The 18,826-nt window shown below is 40.6% G+C and overlaps 2 protein-coding genes across 2 annotated transcripts; both read right to left on the bottom strand.

The window, feature by feature from the left end:
* Positions 1 to 2,745: 2,745 nt before the first annotated feature.
* LOC109471246 lies at positions 2,746 to 4,456 on the bottom strand. The gene is made up of 3 exons (XM_019770525.1): positions 4,441 to 4,456; positions 3,940 to 4,125; positions 2,746 to 3,493 (listed from the first exon to the last, which is right to left on the bottom strand). The coding sequence occupies exons 1-3, from the start codon at positions 4,454 to 4,456 to the stop codon at positions 3,240 to 3,242; spliced, it is 456 nt and encodes a 151-aa protein (XP_019626084.1). The 3' UTR covers positions 2,746 to 3,239.
* Positions 4,457 to 8,828: 4,372 nt separating this feature from the next.
* On the bottom strand, positions 8,829 to 11,426 carry LOC109471245. The gene is made up of 2 exons (XM_019770524.1): positions 10,666 to 11,426; positions 8,829 to 10,191 (listed from the first exon to the last, which is right to left on the bottom strand). Exons 1-2 carry the CDS (start codon positions 11,424 to 11,426, stop codon positions 8,829 to 8,831), a joined length of 2,124 nt encoding a protein of 707 aa, XP_019626083.1.
* Positions 11,427 to 18,826: the final 7,400 nt, after the last annotated feature.

Genomic DNA, 18,826 nt, shown 5'->3' with positions numbered 1-18,826 from the left:
CAGAGAATGGTGTACTAGTCGAAAAGTTTATCATATCTACAATTTTTATGTCGTTATGACGTAATATGACGTCATAATGACGTCATTAATGTGATTTTATTGGCCAAAACCGTCAGAATAGGTTTTTCCCTGAAAACTAAATGGTATTCAACATAACTGTACCAAAAGTGTTTATGACAGAATATTATGGTGTACTAAGTCTTATGTTGCCCAGAGCAACACCGGTGACGTCATAAATGACGTCATGCATATTTAAGATATCCGCCATCTTGGATCATCAATCTTGAATTTTCAAAAATAGTTTTTCATGATAAAGCCTAAAATACATTGTAAACATACTAAAGACCTTCATTTAAAACTTTTTTGGAAAAAGAAATGGAAGTATTGATGAAATTTTAATGAAAATAACCTGTATATACCTGTTCTAATGAAATGGCCCGCCATCTTGGATTTTGGCCAATGACGTCATCAAATTAGCATAAATTATGCATATTTAATGATAAAATTTACATAAAATTATATGGGATGTTATTAATATTAGAAACCATGAGTAACTTGACATAAAACCCATACAATTCTATTGTTGAAACAAAAAGTACTAAATTTAGCAAAAAATGCCTGTCACAAACCCGTTGCCATGGCAACACAAAAAATGATTATCTTATTCCAATGATAGAGAATTGTTGCCAACAATATTCTAGGAAAAGTCACGAAGTTTGGCCGTTCTACGGCTAGCCGTTCAGACGCTAGGTGACATCAAAGTTGCCGCGGGCACTTTAAGCCCCCCCCCGGTCTAGGTAGGGTTAAAATGTAGTCTTTGATGAAATCTTACCGCCGAGCCCGTGGGTGGGGTCCCGACAGGCAAAGTACACCCACAGCTGAAGAACACAGAAAGGTCCGTGGCAGCGCTGAGGACAACTTTCCAGAACATGAACCCCCAGAAGGAAGTCTTTCTTTCCTCTGAACATACTGTACTTTTACGGAGTACAAATTAATACATGTGTATTCCCTTTGGAGTGTTTATTCCTTTGATTTTGTGACAAAAATATCTATCACATTAGGAGAGCTTATTTGAACCGCAGTCACTCTCTCCTGTTCGGAATCGTAAGTCCCAGTACTCCTTTGTTGTTGTTTTGATTTCGCCTTTCGGTGTCAATCTTTTTTTATTCAGTAGCACCCCTACACCCACAGTAGTATTAATACTCCACCTAGTTCTCCGTCTTGATGATTGTTCCTCTTCATACGTAAGATGGGTCGATCGGGCGAGCGCTATTAAAGAACTGTTCGGCACATTTCGATTAAAAACAACAAAGCTACGTACTTGTGCATCAGCATTCAACTACCGCCCGTTACAGATAAAATCAACATTGACATAGTATCTTCTTTTTATGAATCTTTTACCCCAAGAAATTTTGATTCTAAACCTCCTTGATTACCCAAACTTTCCGGGATCCAAAGCTGTACTTTTCACCGCACTTGCGGTGGTGACGTCTTGCAAAGCGGTTGCGGCCGGCCGGCCGGCGGTGAAACGTTTCCCGCTGCGTCACCATACAATCACGTAGTACCCGGCATAGTAAATCTATTTTTACCTTCGCCAAGAAGGTTATGTTTTCGGTAGCGTTTGTGTGTATGTATGTTTGTGGTTTAGCACGATAACTCAAGAAGCTTTTGATGGATTGGAATGAAACTTGGTAGGTGGATAGGTCTTTGTGAGACCTAGAAATGATTAGATTTTGGTCCCCCTGGAGGCTTTCCTAGGTACTGCAGCAGAACTTGCTAGGGTCACGAAGTTTAGATGGCAGATAGTTCTTGGAATAGGAAAGAAGTGACATGAGTTTGGGCCCCCTAGCGGCTTGTTCTGGAACTGCAGGAGCATTTGTTGAAAAATTTTCGAAGGCGGATAACTCAAGAACCGGTTGACGGATTGTCATGATTTTTGGTATGTAGGTAGTTGCAGTGATGCTTGACATAATCAGATGGCAATTATGCAAATCATGAGCTAATTTGCATAATAAATCAGGAAATTCTATAAATCTGCTTTGTTCGATTATAGAACTATGAAACACTTGTGGCATCTGTGGCATTGAGAACGAGAAAAAACATCTGAGGATGTAGATTATGTAAATGAGGATCTAATTTGCATAATTAATGGAACGTTTTCATAATTTTATAGTTGTAACTGCTGGGAATTTCATACTTGCCACATTTGGAAGTTAGGAGAAGGTGAACATCAATAAACATAATTTATTCAAATCATGACCTTATTTGCATATCATGAAGACCTACCCACCTGCCAAGTATAAAGACAATCCATCAAAGCCTTCTCGAGTTATCGTGCTCACACACACACACACACACACACACACACACACACACACACACGAACGCCCCTGAAAATATAACCTTCTTGGCGAAGGTAAGAATAAACAGCTACATTTCAAGAAAACGGCTCTATATTACGCACGTGACTTCCAAGATGATTAAAATCTAACCATTCCTATATGGCGCCTTTAGTAATGGCTTATAATTATGAATGTTTATTCATACCCTAACTGTAACCTGCTTGCTTCGATTTCATGATGTATTTACGATATATTTTCCTGTAATGTGAGGTGTTAATATCAATAACTAAAGTTCTAATTAATATTAATGACTACATGCCTTCGCAAATTAAAGAAGTTTATTACACTATAGCTGTCGGGTCTCTTTTGTCTTTAGAGACTTGGTCAGCTATAATAGGTTCGGATACCAGGCTACAGTCGTGCTTTACATGTATTTTGTTCAATATTTTCACACATCGTTGAAGGTACGATACATATTTCGGTTCTGTTCTTCGCCTTCTCCAAAGAGGAAAAATGCGACCAAAACGCTGAGGTAGGATCCTAAATCTGATTCCAGATTACACCCATCACTTTTAAAGAACAAAAGGTCGACACCACATGTTTCAGTGTATAATGGATTTCATCTACAAGGGGATCTATCAAATACGCCAGACAAGTTTATATTGCCTAGCCAATTTGGTGATGTCTTGCTGGTTGGTTACTATTTTGTCACCAAACGATATGCTTGAAAACTGATGGAAGTCTAGATCTACAGTACTACATCATGTCGTTGGATGTCGCTGCTTAGCCGATTTGATGATGTTTCTCTGGTTGGTTAACGATATCGATGAACATGTTTAAAGACCAAATGAATAAGTTTCAATCTGCAGTTCTACATTATGTCGTTAGATGTCGCATCTAAGCGAGGTTCAGCAACTCGCGCAGTGTGTTCAGCTTGCTGCCCACCGCCTCGAGCTCCTCCGTAGCCTGGGCTGCCGACTCGTCGTCAGAAACAGCCGTGACGTCATCAGAAACAGCCATGTCGTCATCAGAAACAGCCGTGTCGTCATCAGAAACAGCCGTGTCGTCATCAGAAACAGCCGTGTCGTCATCAGAAACAGCCATGTTGTCAGCTAGCTGATCCTCGAGGCCACCTTGTGTTTCGCGTGTTTCTGTGAGGTGAAAACAACAACAAAGGAATTAGACACATTGTCAATCAGTCTTGTCAACTAGTATTACAAAGCAACGCTGCTTGCTAAGATTAAGGCTGGACATTAACTGAACATTCCGATACCATCTCTGACACGTTTGCTAAAGCAATATGATTACTATAATTCTGTGCCGTAAAACTGATTTCATATGGCTTTTATTTCTCTATTATAGTTTATAGTTGATTATATTAACGTCATTGTACTTTCTTTGCATCTTCTTTGATAACAGCGCCGGTGATTCTTACCTAGCTGAAGGAGGACTGCATGTATGTCTGTGACATAGGTATGATTTCATGCATATCGTCTTTTATTTCTTTATTCTAGTTCATAATTTACCATATAAACGTCAGTGTACTTTCTGTTGCGCAAACATCCTCTTCTTTGATAAGAAGGCCAGTGAATCTCACCTGGCTGAAGGACGACTCTTTCTTCAGACACCTCACTCACAAATGGCTCAGAGACGGTCTCCACAGTGTCCAGCCCCTGTACGTTGGAGGGGCTATCCTCATTTCGCTCTACGGAGCCCAGCAGTATCTCAGTCAGGCCAGCCGGCTTTGAAGTGGACGGGTCTGTTCCCTTATTACCTGGGCAGGCTGGAACAGGATACAAGGCATGTTTTAGTAACAAATTACTAACAGCATAATGTAAATGCATTTATGTAAATGCATTTATGTTCGCGATTACTACATTTCGCGCAGCGGAGCAAAAGGAGAGTTCGTGAGGGATTTACTTCGCTATACTGCAGAACAAAATACAAAAGGGAATGCCAACGTTTGATAGAAAAACCGCCGGATAGCTAGTGAATATCCACGCACACCCTTTTCATGGGTTTGCCCGGCTCCGCAAATCCCCTATATTTGATAATAATAAGGTCAATATTTCGTTAGTTATTAAACACTTTCTCCCACCCTGCAAGGAGACCATGTTCGGACTACCAACTTGACCTTATGGTCAACCTGCGGTTACAAAATCTTCCCCTTTTCTTCCACTTTAACGCACTGAAGTACCTACAAAAACATAAGGAAACGCACGCACAAACACACTGTGACACAGACGTGCGCGCACACAAACACACACACACACACACACACACACACACACACACATGACACATCTCTTGTGAACAGTCTTTTGACTGTGTATAGTCTGGGAAAGCCCTGGGGACTGCACAGAAGGGTGTCATATCAACCCTAAACTAATGCTAATAGCAGGCGGGGAGTGGGAGGTGAGGTCAGAGCAATTATCGCCTCACCTTGATGCGCATAATGAGGGCTTTACTGGAGGCAGGGTGGACAGGTCTTAGCTCACTAGAGATACACACACACACAAACACACACACAAACACACACACAAACACACACACACACACACACACATACACACACACAAACACACACACAANCGCAACATTTGGAAACTATATAGTTATCCCAAGAACATTATATATGTTCTTGGTTTAACCAAGGACATATATAAGGATAATACCCTTAAATACGTGAGTAAAACTTGAAATGTTATGCACAATACATTATGCATGCAGACACAGTACATTATGCTAAAATATTTTGTAGTGCCACAACTCTTCTGTTGTAGAACTCCTGTATACTTGATGTAAATAGTTGTACATTGGACATGTTGGAAATGACGTAGTGGGTGAATAAAATGAAATCAATGGAATAACGATGAGTCTGGTATTGTTTACTGTTGTTCTTTTGTTAACACGCACATGTAGCAAAAGTACTGTAGGAGGTGGCTTGACAAAACAAGGAAGAGAGCTTTAAAGACATTTGTGTGGGTCGTGTGGCATAACGGTAGAGTGTTCGCCTCGGAACCAATAGGACCCGGGTTCGAACCCTGCCGTATGTCACCGATCTTGTGCACTTGAGACCTGTGCACTGTGGAAGACTTTCCTCACTTCACTCAATGAAAATGAGTATTGTGTTGGTGGCAGCATTAAAATAAGTTGAACAAAATTGAGTCTGTTGTCACTTCGAGATGAAACTTCACAGATACCTGACATAATACGTGAAGTCCCATGTAATCCAATAAGTCTCGTGTGAATAGGTCACATTTGCACAACTCTCGCGAGTTTACTTTGATTCTTGTGTTGGAATACAGTTCATCATCGTACTATGATTGCTACCAATGAAGAAGAACATACACGATGAGGTGTTTTCCCTCTATAGCCCTGTGCCTTTGTGTACATAAATCTTACAATGGTTACAAAAATGTATTGTAGCATGATAGGATCATATTTCAGCACTAAGGACAGAGCCATGTAGTGTAACGGGGTGATAGGGCAATAGATGCTGTGAAGGAAATACATATGGTTCTTGGCACCTTCAAGACGAAAAATCACATAGTGTCATGTTAAGCAAGATTGACCCCATTTTACATTTTATAAATAGTAAAAAAAATATTGCGGAGGTTGTAGTGATTGGCCGAGGGAGTAGTGATGAATCCCCAAAGAGGAGAAGTATTGTCCTGTAAGATGTTTTCAAGTGTTCTCAGGGTAGCATATATGCAATTTATGTAAGACTAGTGCTGCAAATGCGTGACGCACGACACAGAGTAGATGCTAAAAGGACGTAGTAATATGAAATGATACGTAATGAGTGCGCAACGCCTCATGGACTACAATGCTTGGATTTTGGATTCACATAAAATGTAATTTTATCAACATTTATTTTGGTCCCTTTACTATGATTTTCAGCCCAGAAAATGTCCATTTGGCAGGGCCATATAACACAGTTATAATAATGAAACTTTATTGCATGTTCATCCCGGGGGGGATAAATGCATGAATGTACATAGTACAACATACTAGAAAGAACTTACAATAATGATGATAAAGGGAGGCTAACATAGAGTCTAAGGTAGATGATACTAAAAAAAAAGAGAAAACTATACAAAGTAGTATCAATCTAAGTTCTAATGGCTTCTTCCCTCTTTTTGAAACATTTCGAAATATACTCTTACATACTTCATTGATGACATCTATATTTGTACATGACATGATATATTTAAAAGTATCTTCTTTTGATAATGTTTTTTTGTCTAGCTTAATTGAATTGAACAAAGATTTTCGTTCATCATCATATAATATACAGTCAAGCATTAAGTGCGATTCTGATCTTCAATACAAGCATTGTTACAGAATTTGCATAGTCTGTCTTGTAACGGTGTACGGCTATGCCTGCCAGATTCTATGTGTAGAGGATGGTCGCTAATACGGAGTTTACAAAAGGCTCTTCGGTTATCAAAATTTCGAATGTCTAAATATGGTTCTCTGTCGTATAGTACTTTGAATGTTTTGTATGTTCTAAGTTTGTTGCCTTGATTTTCTCTTTGTCCTGGTGCTTGTAGTACTGAGTTGAATTTTTGGATGAACATATCTTTTAATATTTGTCTTAGTTCGGGTAGATGGAATGGCTTGTTCATATACTCGTGTGTATATAGGCAGGCATAAGCTAGGGTCCCAATTACGCCGGTGCCCGTCGGGGATGTAGCCCCGGCTGGCCCCGGCCGGGTTCAGGAGTCGAGCGGGCATCGGCTGTCGTGGTCACAATTAAAAGTTTCCTTCAGTAGCATTTTGTTAGAAATTTTGTCACCCTCTTTGGTCGGTCTCCGGCAGGCACACGGCAGGTACCCAGCAGATTCTCTGACGATGTCTTGTATTGACCTATACGTAATGCAGAATTCACGTATTTGTTGTGATCATTTGATCTGTGAGGTCACACATTTTACCCGGGTTTACGAAGTACACACCTTTATTCTGTTCATCTGGTCTGTGACGTAAGAAATGTGTCCCGGTGGAATGCCGGCAACCGGAGGGGTACCTCTCGGTGTTCTCACGATGAGGTCACGGCGTCTTTTTGTCAGCGGGGCCCGGGTAGAATTTAACTCAGAATTAAATTCTTATCGGGGCCCCGACGGGCCAAAAAATAGCCCGGTAGCCGCAGGGTGCCCCGCGGGGCTACGTCGGGGTCCCGCCCGAAAGTGGTAAAAAACAGCCCGGGAACTACCCGCCAGGGCCCCTTTTCCCAATTGGGACCTTAGCTATAGCCGGACTCCTGTAAAATTGTCTTCACGTTCAACAACCAAAAGGGTACTGTACTTCTAACAATGTCTTTTTGTACAATTAAAGCTTCATATTGGAGGCTTTCAAATGGGAACATTTCTATAATAATCTAATCTATAATAAAAGCTATATAATCTACAACAGGCTTCAATCCATAGGGGGAAGCGGTCAAGTTCGGCTCTGCTTGCATAATTGCTAGCAAAGCCGGTGGGTAAATTAAGTTTTATATCATGTCCATATTTATGCATGTGTAAAATATGTCCTCGTATTCCTTTTCATGATAGATTTAATATGATATAACTTGAACATGTTACACAAGAAAGTAAAATTTATGATATTTATAGTATAGCGCTTTTGTTGATAGTCTTATCATAACATTCAGCAGACACTTTATGTTGTTTTTCACCGAAGGGACGTTAAAGGAGTACTAACCTCCAGAAGGAAGTGCTGTTTTCCGATACATCATGCTGCAATGAATACATAACTAGCCGACTTTTTACATAATTTCGCTTGTACGAGTTGCACGGCGCATGTTTGTAAAGTAATATTAATATCATTTTCCCCCATGCTGAACCACAATTGATACATCCGGGAACTCTGGCTTACGCAATACTCATACACTTCAGGTCAACATAAACATTTTTGGACGAAAATGGTAGGAGACAAGCACACTAACAAACTGATTATTGAGAAATTACTTGCTTTACTTTGCTTGACCTGCGGTTTTGATACTAAAATATCAGGATGTCTAATGCAGTGGGCGCTAGTTTCATCCTGCGTGTTTTGATTTTCTCAACTTATTTGCATGTAAGTATTACTTGAACAGATAATTAGATTACGCCACTTATGGAAAGGATAACTAGATTATGCCGTTTTTTTCATCGTCAATATTTGTGGCATAAATGAGGGGCGATAAGGACACCAAGAAGGGCAATGGTTGGTAAGGTACCAAAAGAACACAAAACGGTACGAATTTTTCTTATCGCCCCCGAAATGAGGTCTGTAACGTAACTTTTTGTTTAAAACATAGACACCAATTGGGTAGCGTGGTGTATTCTGGGATAGTTTTGAGGGTATTTGGAGAGTTTGTCCTGGATTCGATGCGTTTTAAGACTTGAGCGCAAAATGGGCATTTAATTGTATACTGTAAAATAATATGCATTTTTCACTTCCTAAAATTAATGCCTGTCAAAATATAGCACCTCCTTCTGGAGGTTAGTACTCCTTTAACCTGTTCTTGACAATGCCCAAGTCTGCAATCGATGCTAGCTCTCTTTCCAAGCTCTTGTTCTCTAGTCGTGGTGTCTTTGACCTTTCAACCGCCTTTATCATCCCTTTCAAACTCTGTTGAATCGTGTTGATATCGCTACTTGAAAGTCCAGTCAGTTCCTCGTCCGTAAATCTCTTCTCAAGTGCCGAGACTGCAGTCACCAAGTTTGTTTTTGCCGGGCTCCTTTTGTCATGTTGCTTAAAAGGAGACTGCTGTTTTTTCTTTCCGCCATCCTCTGACTGAAGGGTATCAATAACCGTGCGAGGCGCGATGATGATAACATGGCAGAAAGAACGAGAAAAGGCTGTGTACAGCAGTTCCACTGCGTTCTTGTCTTCTCCAGGGCAATGGGGATTATACAAGATCAGTACCTTGGTCTCTAAACCCTTGAATCTTCTGATACTCTCTACTATGATGGTCTTCGGGTTATCGTTCTTGATAGATTGCGTAGCATCCTGGCACGCAATCTTCTTGTCCTCTTTAAGGATCTTTATTATGCCATCCGCAGTCTCCTTATCACGAACGAGAACACAAATGTCGTTTGGCTCCACCTTCTCGTCAAGTAGCCTCTTCACACGCTCTGAGATGTAGTTACAGGCGACCTTGGCATCTTTAGGGTCATCACTCCCTTTGGTTTTGTCCCACTCTATGCACATGCCTCTGATATTGTGTCCAATAGAGCACTGAGGTTCCATTGTTTCAAGGTATACGTACTTCTTGAACTGGTCATAAACACTGCGTGTCATCCGATACACCTTGTTCAGTTTAATCGCCTTGTCCTGATCATCAGAAGAAAGTCCTGTTGCTCCTAATCTTACGAGCTGATGATTGTCGAAGAAAATCCAACGAAACTTCCTCTCGCAAATCGATTTTTTTTGGATCGCCTCTAGTAGCTCTCGCCACTTACCGGTGAGATCTTGACCTTCGTCGACGAAAATATGGTCGAAGGTTAGGTCAACATCTTCTGTCGGTTTGCCGTGCAGAATGGAATCAAAAGTTCTGACTGTAACACAGGAGCATTCTTTCAATTCCTTGGTGAGTTTCTCTTCCAGTGGTCTGTTGTAACAGAGCACAAGAATCTTCTCTTTTTTCTCAGCTTTTCTGATGTGTGTGTCGAGAGCTCGTACCTTGTGCAGTAGGATCGAAGTCTTGCCGCTTCCTGCTGGCCCTGTGATGAGTTGGTGCAGAGGCAGCCCAATGTTGTCCAGGAGAGCGAGTTGCTTACTGTCGAACATCTGCAGGACGTCGGAAGTGGTGCTATCTACCCGTTCGCCCATGGCAGGAACCGTACTTCGGATACCTATGAACCTGCATACATGCACATATGAGAAGTCAGCATTTCAATGACGCATATATGACCGGTACCTTTACTTTTATTTACTAGTAGTTTTTAAATGATATTACATGTAAGTAGATGCATACGTCTTGATGAGTCCTTGCTCATTATCTGGACTAGCAAATTAATCATAGAAAATGCTAAAATTCCCTACTGATAGTTACAGGGAATTTCATTTCATCGCGGTATTTGAAAAGTGTGAAGATGGACTTCATTAAACATAATATGCATGGTATTTATGTGGAAATACTAGATTGTCATCAGGTGCAGAATATATTTCATGATATAATTAATGATATAATTCAGGAAAATGAGGATCTTATTTGCATTATGAATGAAAAACATTTAGTCGTAAGATAAACACTTGACAAAGGTATGAGGTCGTGGAATTCATTAGTTTATATTAAAAACTTTTTTCGCCCAGGAAAATCCATGAACATAATTACCAGCAAAGTAGAGATTTGTAAGTGTCATCCCCAAGCCCTGGCGTGACGTCCCTAATGTTTTGGTCCCACCACTTGCGGAAACTCTTGCCGTCTTGACAGTCTTCCTTGAAGCAGCCAGATTTGTAGGGTTCTTTCGAATTCTGTGGCCGTTGACAGTTGGGCATCATCACAAAACCAAAATCAGCAGCTATGGATACACCAGCAGGAAGTTTAAGAAGCGATGACAGAGCCTCTCGAGACTTTTTTATCTGATCTTTTGCGCGGTCGAAATCACTTTTGCTAAATTTATCTGATGCCTTAAGTTCTAAGAAGATGAGTCCATATTTCTTACTCACGATGACAAAGTCGAATTCCCCGAGGACCGTCCCGATTTTTTTACCACGTTGATTTCTTTCCCTGACAGTAAAGCTGTGGATGATAAACATTGGATTACCATTTTGGTCTTTGGCAAGGTCTTTACCAAGTTCATGGAGGCGGCAGTAAACGCGCAATTCAGCATCATTTCCTGCCCTTTTTCCCAAATCATCCTGTTTCCCAGAAGTGGTGAATATGTCAGGGACCATGTGAAACGCAGTCAGCCAGTAGGGGTAGTTTTTCTCTACGTACTTCTCCACCGTTTTGCTGTACGTCTCCTTTTTGTTCCTGTCGTCTCGCAGAGACTCTTGTGCAGTACAGGTAATCCGCTGAGAGTCGCCATTAGCTTCTTCTTTGTTCCCATCGTTATGTTTTACATTCCAATCTCTAGCTCCTTCAATTTCCATTTCTAGCTCTCCTTCATTCCCGTCTTTAGTTTCTTTATTCCCGTCTCTACCTCTTCCATTCCCATCTCTAGCTCCTTTATTCCCATCTTCCGATGCAGGTGAGAGGAAGCAGGAACACAGCCATTTCCTGCTATATGATTATAAATGACAGACAGCATCAGGCTGGTGGAATATTACAGAGCAAAAATTACGCCTACATTACCTTGAAACAGATTTAAACTGAAATATCTGCTTTATCACAGGTAGAAAAGTATCATATTTAGATCAGAGATCCCTTATCATCCTTTCTGGTACACCAATTAAGCATTTAAACAGTGCCATGTTACTTCTTACACGTTACATCATGAAAATTACAAATATGAATCAAATCAGAACTAGAGTTCCCCGATCTCATACCTTCGCCAAATGATGTTAATCTTTATGACTGACAAATTATAGATTAGATTATTCCCCCCTGATTTAAGAAATAGGAACCTAACTTTTCATGAATTATATCATTTTATCATAATCTCAACCCAAAAAGACAGTCTTATATTAACAAACAATGCATTCTAGCATTTCCTAATTAATTATGCAAATGAGGTCCATATTTGAATAAATTATGTTTAATGATGTTCACCTCAATTTAACTTTCAAATACCACAAGTATGAAATTCCAGGCAGTTATCATTACATAATTATAAAATTTTCTCATTAATTATGCAAATTAAGTCATTATTAACATAATCAATATCTTCCTGTGTTTCTCTCGTTGTCGATTACCAATGTCACAAGCTTTAATTTGTCCTATTATTGAATGCAGCTGATTTATAGAATTTCTCCATAAATTATGCAAATTGCATCAATATTTGCATAATTGTCACATAATTATATTAAGCATCACGTAAGCTACCTACATACCAAAAATCACGACGATCCGTCAACCGGTTCTTGAGTTATCCCCTTTTGAATATTTTCAAGAATTTATCCCTGCAGTTCCAGAGCAAGCCGCTAGGGGGCCTAAACTCATGTCACTTCTTCCCCAGCACAAGAGCTACCTACCATCTAAATTTCATCACTATAGCATGTCTAGATCATGAGATATCAAAACCGGAAGTTCAGCTGCAGTACCATAACAAGCCGCTAGGGGGTCCAAAATCTAATCACTTTGAGGTCTCATCAAGATCTACCCACCTACCAAGTATCAAGACAATCCATCAAGGCCTTCTTAAGTTATCGTGTTGACAGACAGACACACACACACATACACGAACGCCCCTGAAAACATAACCTTCTTGGCGAAGGTAAATATGTGAATAGCATATAACCAGTATTTCACTGTGCATTTTATTGGCCAAGAAAACCTAAGGATATTTTCAGATTTGATATTAAAGGACACTGCCACACTGGCTTAATTTTATAAATGAAATCCACTGAGGACCCCCGGACACCCGGGCGGGCGAATATAACAAAAATTCCAGCAAAAAAGACACAGGAATACAAAGCTGGTATTGTGAAACTGCGGTAGTAGTAGTAGTGACGTTGGTACATGGCGTCTTTTACAAGTCGATTCGCGCTGGCCTTTTGTGGCACCGTATAGTACGTATATTCTGAGTTCCGGAGTTCCGTGGAGCCTTGGCAGCCTGGGTGCCATCCTTCGTAGTTGACGTTACCTTCGGCTCTCTAAGTGATGCTAGCTACCATGGACTTCGTACACGGAGGATGGTACCCAGGCCCTAGTCTCCACCAGACTACTTTGCAGGCTGAATAAATAGTAGAAAACGGATAAGGGGAACATCATTTACCAGAGGACTTGGCCGGCCATAGAGGGTCTGTGCAGGCAAGCTGGACCTTCTATGGCCGGCCAACTCCTCTGGTAAATGATGTTCCCCTTAGCCGTTTTCTACTATTTATTTCAGCCTGCAAAGGAGTCTGGTGAAGACAACCCAGGCCCTGAGATCCATAAAAAAATCAATGCGCGCATGGATGCCATCCATAAAATAAAATCAGGGCCTTACCAAGGTATCCATGTCCCCGCCAATAGCTCTCAATAGCGTGTCAATCCGCCATATTGGTAAACATCAAAGAGGCGGTGATGGGGAGGAGATGGGAACCAATTCACTTAATTTCCAAAGTTATGTCCTCAAAATGTCAACCTAAGATATGAGGAGAATAGATTGGGTTAGAGGTTAGACAAAGGGAGCTAAGAATTAAAATATTACATACAGAGGTATTTAGTATTTAGATTGTGGGAGATACATTCATGCAAAATAACCTATATACTGGGGAGCTACAAAAAATCCTAGATAAACCAAAGTCAGCCTGAGCTGGCGAACTGTACCTGGTTCCATTACACAAAACACCAGATCAGAGTGCCGTATGATCAAGCTATTGAGTGGGAAACAAATTTCCATGCGTGTAGCCGTGATATTTGAGCCCCCCTCATCAATCTTGGAAATCTTTACAACATGGACGTCATTTTTTCTTCAGAACGACCTTTAACTTATAAAATGTTCGGTTGGTGACTTTAGATTTAACACAAAAGTCTGAACAAGGGTGGTGTTTAAAAAACACACCAGCGACGAGAAGTATTTAATAATATGGTAGGAGGCATGGTATCGTGCTTGTGTCATGTATTTTTTGTGGCTGACAAAGGTGAATAGGTCTATGGAGGTAACCGGTTGTTTTGCTATTGTTAGTTCGCTACAGGCATTTCGATACATGGCAGAAGTCTCTAGATAGTCTAATAACATTAGAAATGATTATCGTATTCCTACCACGGCGGTCTGTCACTACGGTATTCTTTCCCATTGCTAGGGGGGTTCGAAAACGTATCAGGTTACAAGACGCAAGTTTGGCCTGTTTTGGACTACCCGTAAACCACTTGAAAATAAACAAATAGTATTGAAGGGTAAATTCCGTCAAAATAAAATGAAATTATCGTGTTTACATACGTTTAATGTTAGTTGTTTAAGTTAAATTATTAATTTTGAAAAATCTCGCTCCGATAGACGATTTTTTGCCGGATTTGGAGCGCTAGTCCGAGACAGTCCGAGTCATGTTTTTAGGCAAACATCGTTTAAGATTGGCTACGTATGTTACCCCAAATCCCCGATTTTTATATTTTTCGACGATTAGGAATAAGATCAAAAATCGTGTCTTAGGAATTTTTTAATTTCTGATTTTAAATATAGTTTTTGTCGACATAAATGTGAAAAAACGGCATTTTTTGACATTTTTCGCACTCAATTGCTCATAATTCAAAGTCAAGGTCCTTTTTCGAAAATCCCTAAGACACGATTCTTGACAAACCCGTTACGGTTATTTTGAGCAGTCAATGAGATATGTAGGACTCTCCATGCTTCCAATCTTAAACGAGTTTTGGACGCATGTCATACGGCATGAATATGACTAGTGTTTATTTAGACTGATGAGTACACGCATTGCGAACTTCAAGGTCACCCACAATAACGGCAGTAGCTTCGTTTCATGTTCCAGCCAACTACAAAATGAAGGCAGACATGTAGTTGTCCAGGAAATGGTATATATTTGTTAAAAGGTGGATTTTTTTCTGTTAGGAGGTACACATGTAAAAAGGGGCCGGAAGACCCAGGTTTACTGTAAATGACCGCGGGTGACCCCATTTCGAACACCGTTCTATTCGAATTACGTCAGATCGAACATGGTTCGGGTTCTACTGCAGGTGGGGAGATCGGGGCCCAATTTTGACCACCGTGTACATACGCGTACATATTTATAAAATGTTAAAGAATGAAATCATGACATTTTCAGCCTGGAAGGTAATGGTGATTTAAGCTCCTTGAGTTAGCGTGAAATACAATTTGCGTGAAATACAAATGCCAGCGGACTACGACACTGATCTCATCGGGCCAGGGTAGCCACACTTCTGCCATGTAGCGAAACGCCTTACCACGATGGAGCGAAACGTACTGTAGCAAACTGACAATGTAGCAAAACGACCTGTATTCTCTATGGATGTAATGCAAGGATTTTTGCCTGGATTACGTTTGGAAACACCGCCAGGCTCCATAAATATTGATCCTTTCGTTTATTTGTTTGACGTCGGTGTTTACGGCTAGTCATACAGGGTTGAAATTTAAAATTAAACTAGAAAGGCCAATATTTGCTTTGGAGCAAATACAACAATGGGTTCACCACATTTTACGACATGACAGGGAAAGAATGAGAAACACAAGGGAAAACAATGATTTACATTGATATAACTATAATATGAAGTAACATACAACTAAAACAACAGTTGGATAGCTATTCCCTACTTTATTGGTTAGGATTTTTAATTGCATAATGCAAACTGTTGATTTTCAAAATAAATAAAAAAACGTTCATGCCCCGCATTCCAATGCTGGAGCAGAAAAGCTTGAAATACCTACCAAAACACTTGAATAAAGACATACTGTCAGTATGGAAATGCTCTGTGCAGGTGTTAATCAAGTTAAATCCCAACAGCCAATCAGCAAGAAGTATAGAGGAAAGCTGCATGCCTATTGGTTGATGCCCTGCNCATGCATTCTGAAACATGCACAGTATATTGCAAGACAAGGACATATTAAATTTTATTCACAATCCGGCGCCGTTGCAGGCAGTCGTGTGTTCCAAAGCAGGAACGCTACCGAACGCGTCAAATGATTTCGCAGCAAGAACAAATTAACATTCATTACCTGATTCAACCTTCCTTACCTGACCATATTGAATAAAGATTGTACATTGCATACATGATAAACATCAGATGTACACTACTCTTGCGATTCTATGGGACAACACTTGTAAGTTTTACCACAGGTTTTACACACTCTTATCATTTTCTAGTTTTGCATCACAAGCTCGCACAGTCTAAAAGATCTATTTTAGAGGCGAAGCATCAGTCGCGCTCAGTAGGGTAGCGGCCAGGCGGTGGTGGAAGGGTCGCTAAGCATGACGGGTAATTTTCTCGGTCAGAAGCGCAGCGGGCTCATTTGAGCTGCTAGCGGCCGCCCCGAGCGGTCGTGCCGGGAGCTCAAAATACGCATTCAAAATGGCCACCGCTACATCGTCGCGTTCTTCTACTGTTGTTTTGATCGCCAGGAACGCGTTTACGGGCCATCTACTTATCCCCAGAAGACACCAGGTTTGTGTAGACTTTGGTCATAGTGTAATTGTTGTAGCTTAGCGATTTTAATCGGCACAATAATCAAAATTAATAGCGTAAAAGAACGAACGTCACAAATATTTATTTGGACCATTTTGGTGTCGGAAGCAACAAAAACCCTATCCCACTGTCACGGGGCATATTTTACAACCTCTACCACTGTGTCCCCACGTACTACTGGGTTTCGTTTGGGATAATGATGCTATGTGTATGTAGTTGTTGTATTTAGATACACTAAATTTTGTTAGGGCTTCGTTGTGTAGTGAGGGGAAGGGGGCGAGTACCTTCCGTACCTACCTTCGTCCGTCGAGCGATGTTCGAAGAACGATACAAGCTAAGGCTTTCAACTTGGAAATGCTGGAATATAGATGTTGTTCACTGTGCAGTTTGTTGTGTTGAGAGTTCATAACTACCGTATGATGTCTTGTCTTTGAGCATAATTTGTGTGATGATATTTTCATTTAGGTAAAAAAAAAATCATGCATCGGAACCGTTGAACATTTTCATTCGATTCTTCTCATTCACCACAGACTCGGTATGCAGGGCCTTTGTAAGTCCTTCCAACATCTACAGAACCTTGCACCACGGTGGGGACTGCTTTAATAGCTGTCTTTGCTTCATGCTGCATGTGTCAAGGTCCAATGAATCATTTCTTGGAGCAACCAAAAGAGTTGAATACATAAATGTATTAAGTTATCAACAGCTTATGGTAACCGGGTACATACACTGATACAGTATATAATGTTATCCAAAAACAAATGGAAACCACTGAGTTTGCTTTTAGCAACCCTAACCATGTGCACTTGCTCTTGATATAATATGTAATAAATTGGTGCTAGAATGTATATGTACGAGGGGTGATCAAAAAGTTCTCGGCCTCACCTTGAAAACGTCAGGGCAGTAAAATTTTTCTTACACTATTTTTTAAATAGTCCTCTCTAACTGCAATGCACTTGGTCCAGTGATGTTCCAGCTTTATTTTCCCCTTGTGGAAGAAGGTTGCATCTTGACCCCCAGATTGGCCTATACTGCATAGATGACGTCATCATTACCATCAAAATGTTGACCACGTAAGTGGAACTTGAGTTTAGGAAACAGGTAGAAGTCCGAGGGTGCTAGTTCAGGTGAATTGGAAGGGTGGGGTTAGACTGCAAACCCAAATTCGTTTGCTGCATCCACTGACCCTTGTGCTGTGAGGACAGGTGCATTTTCATCACGCCAGCTCGGTACTTTCCTCTCCTTTTCTCTTTGATCGTTGTCCTCAACTGTCGTAATTCTGTTGAATAGTACTCCCCATTGATGCTTTAACCCCTTCACATGTGGTCAATCATGATTACTTCCTTACTGCCCCAGAGAACAGAGGCAAAAACCCTGTCAACGGATGAAAGTCACTAAAACTTCTTTGGGGGCCGGGAAAAATTCTTCATCCATTGTTTGCTCTGCTGTTTTTATTCGGGGTAAAAGTGGTGAACCCAGCTCATCTTGGGTGACAAATGTTTGAGAACATTGCATGGGTTGGACTGAATTCGTTCCTTGAAATGTCCAGCCTGTTTAACTTCTGATGTTCAGAAAACATTCGAGGCACCCACCTTGCAGACAGTTTGTTCATCCGCAGGATGTTCGACAAAACATTGTGAACTGAGTCATAACACAGGCCAAAGAACCTGCTACATGTTGGCCAGTCTCACATCTGTCATTTACTACCATGTGATGGATGGCCTCAACTGGATTGTCCATGGTGCTGATTTGTGGCATCCTGACCTATGTTCATCTTTTGTACTCTCCTTGCCGCGCTTGTAGCTAGTAACCAACTTTTTTATAGTTGAATAAAAATGAGAGTCATCACCAAGTGTCTTGACCATGTCTTCATGGATGTCCTTAGGAGACATCCTTTTTTATCGATACACTTGATCACAGCACACGCTTCTGTTGCGGCCATTTTGTGATTTTGCCCTCACCCGCCCCATTTTCACGGGGCGTCACGTGCTAATTAATGAATATAAAAATTTGAATTTTTGTGGGCAGTGTTGTAAGACGTCATAGTATACAGTTATACCAAAGAATAGGAGTTTGACCTTTATTTTCTAGATGAGGCCGAGAACTTTTGGATCACCCCTCGTATGTATATGTATATAGTATGAATGTAGATTAGTTCAATGTAGAGACACTTCCTTTATTTTATAAGAGTAAATTGAGGGTAAATGGATTGATACTAAAGGAGCATTAATCCACTCTGTATTTGATGTACTAGTAA

This window comes from Branchiostoma belcheri, unplaced genomic scaffold, assembly GCF_001625305.1.
Source record: "Branchiostoma belcheri isolate BF01 breed outbred unplaced genomic scaffold, Haploidv18h27 scaffold243, whole genome shotgun sequence".
NCBI lineage: Eukaryota > Metazoa > Chordata > Leptocardii > Amphioxiformes > Branchiostomatidae > Branchiostoma > Branchiostoma belcheri.
This window is presented reverse-complemented; position numbering and strand designations above follow the sequence as displayed.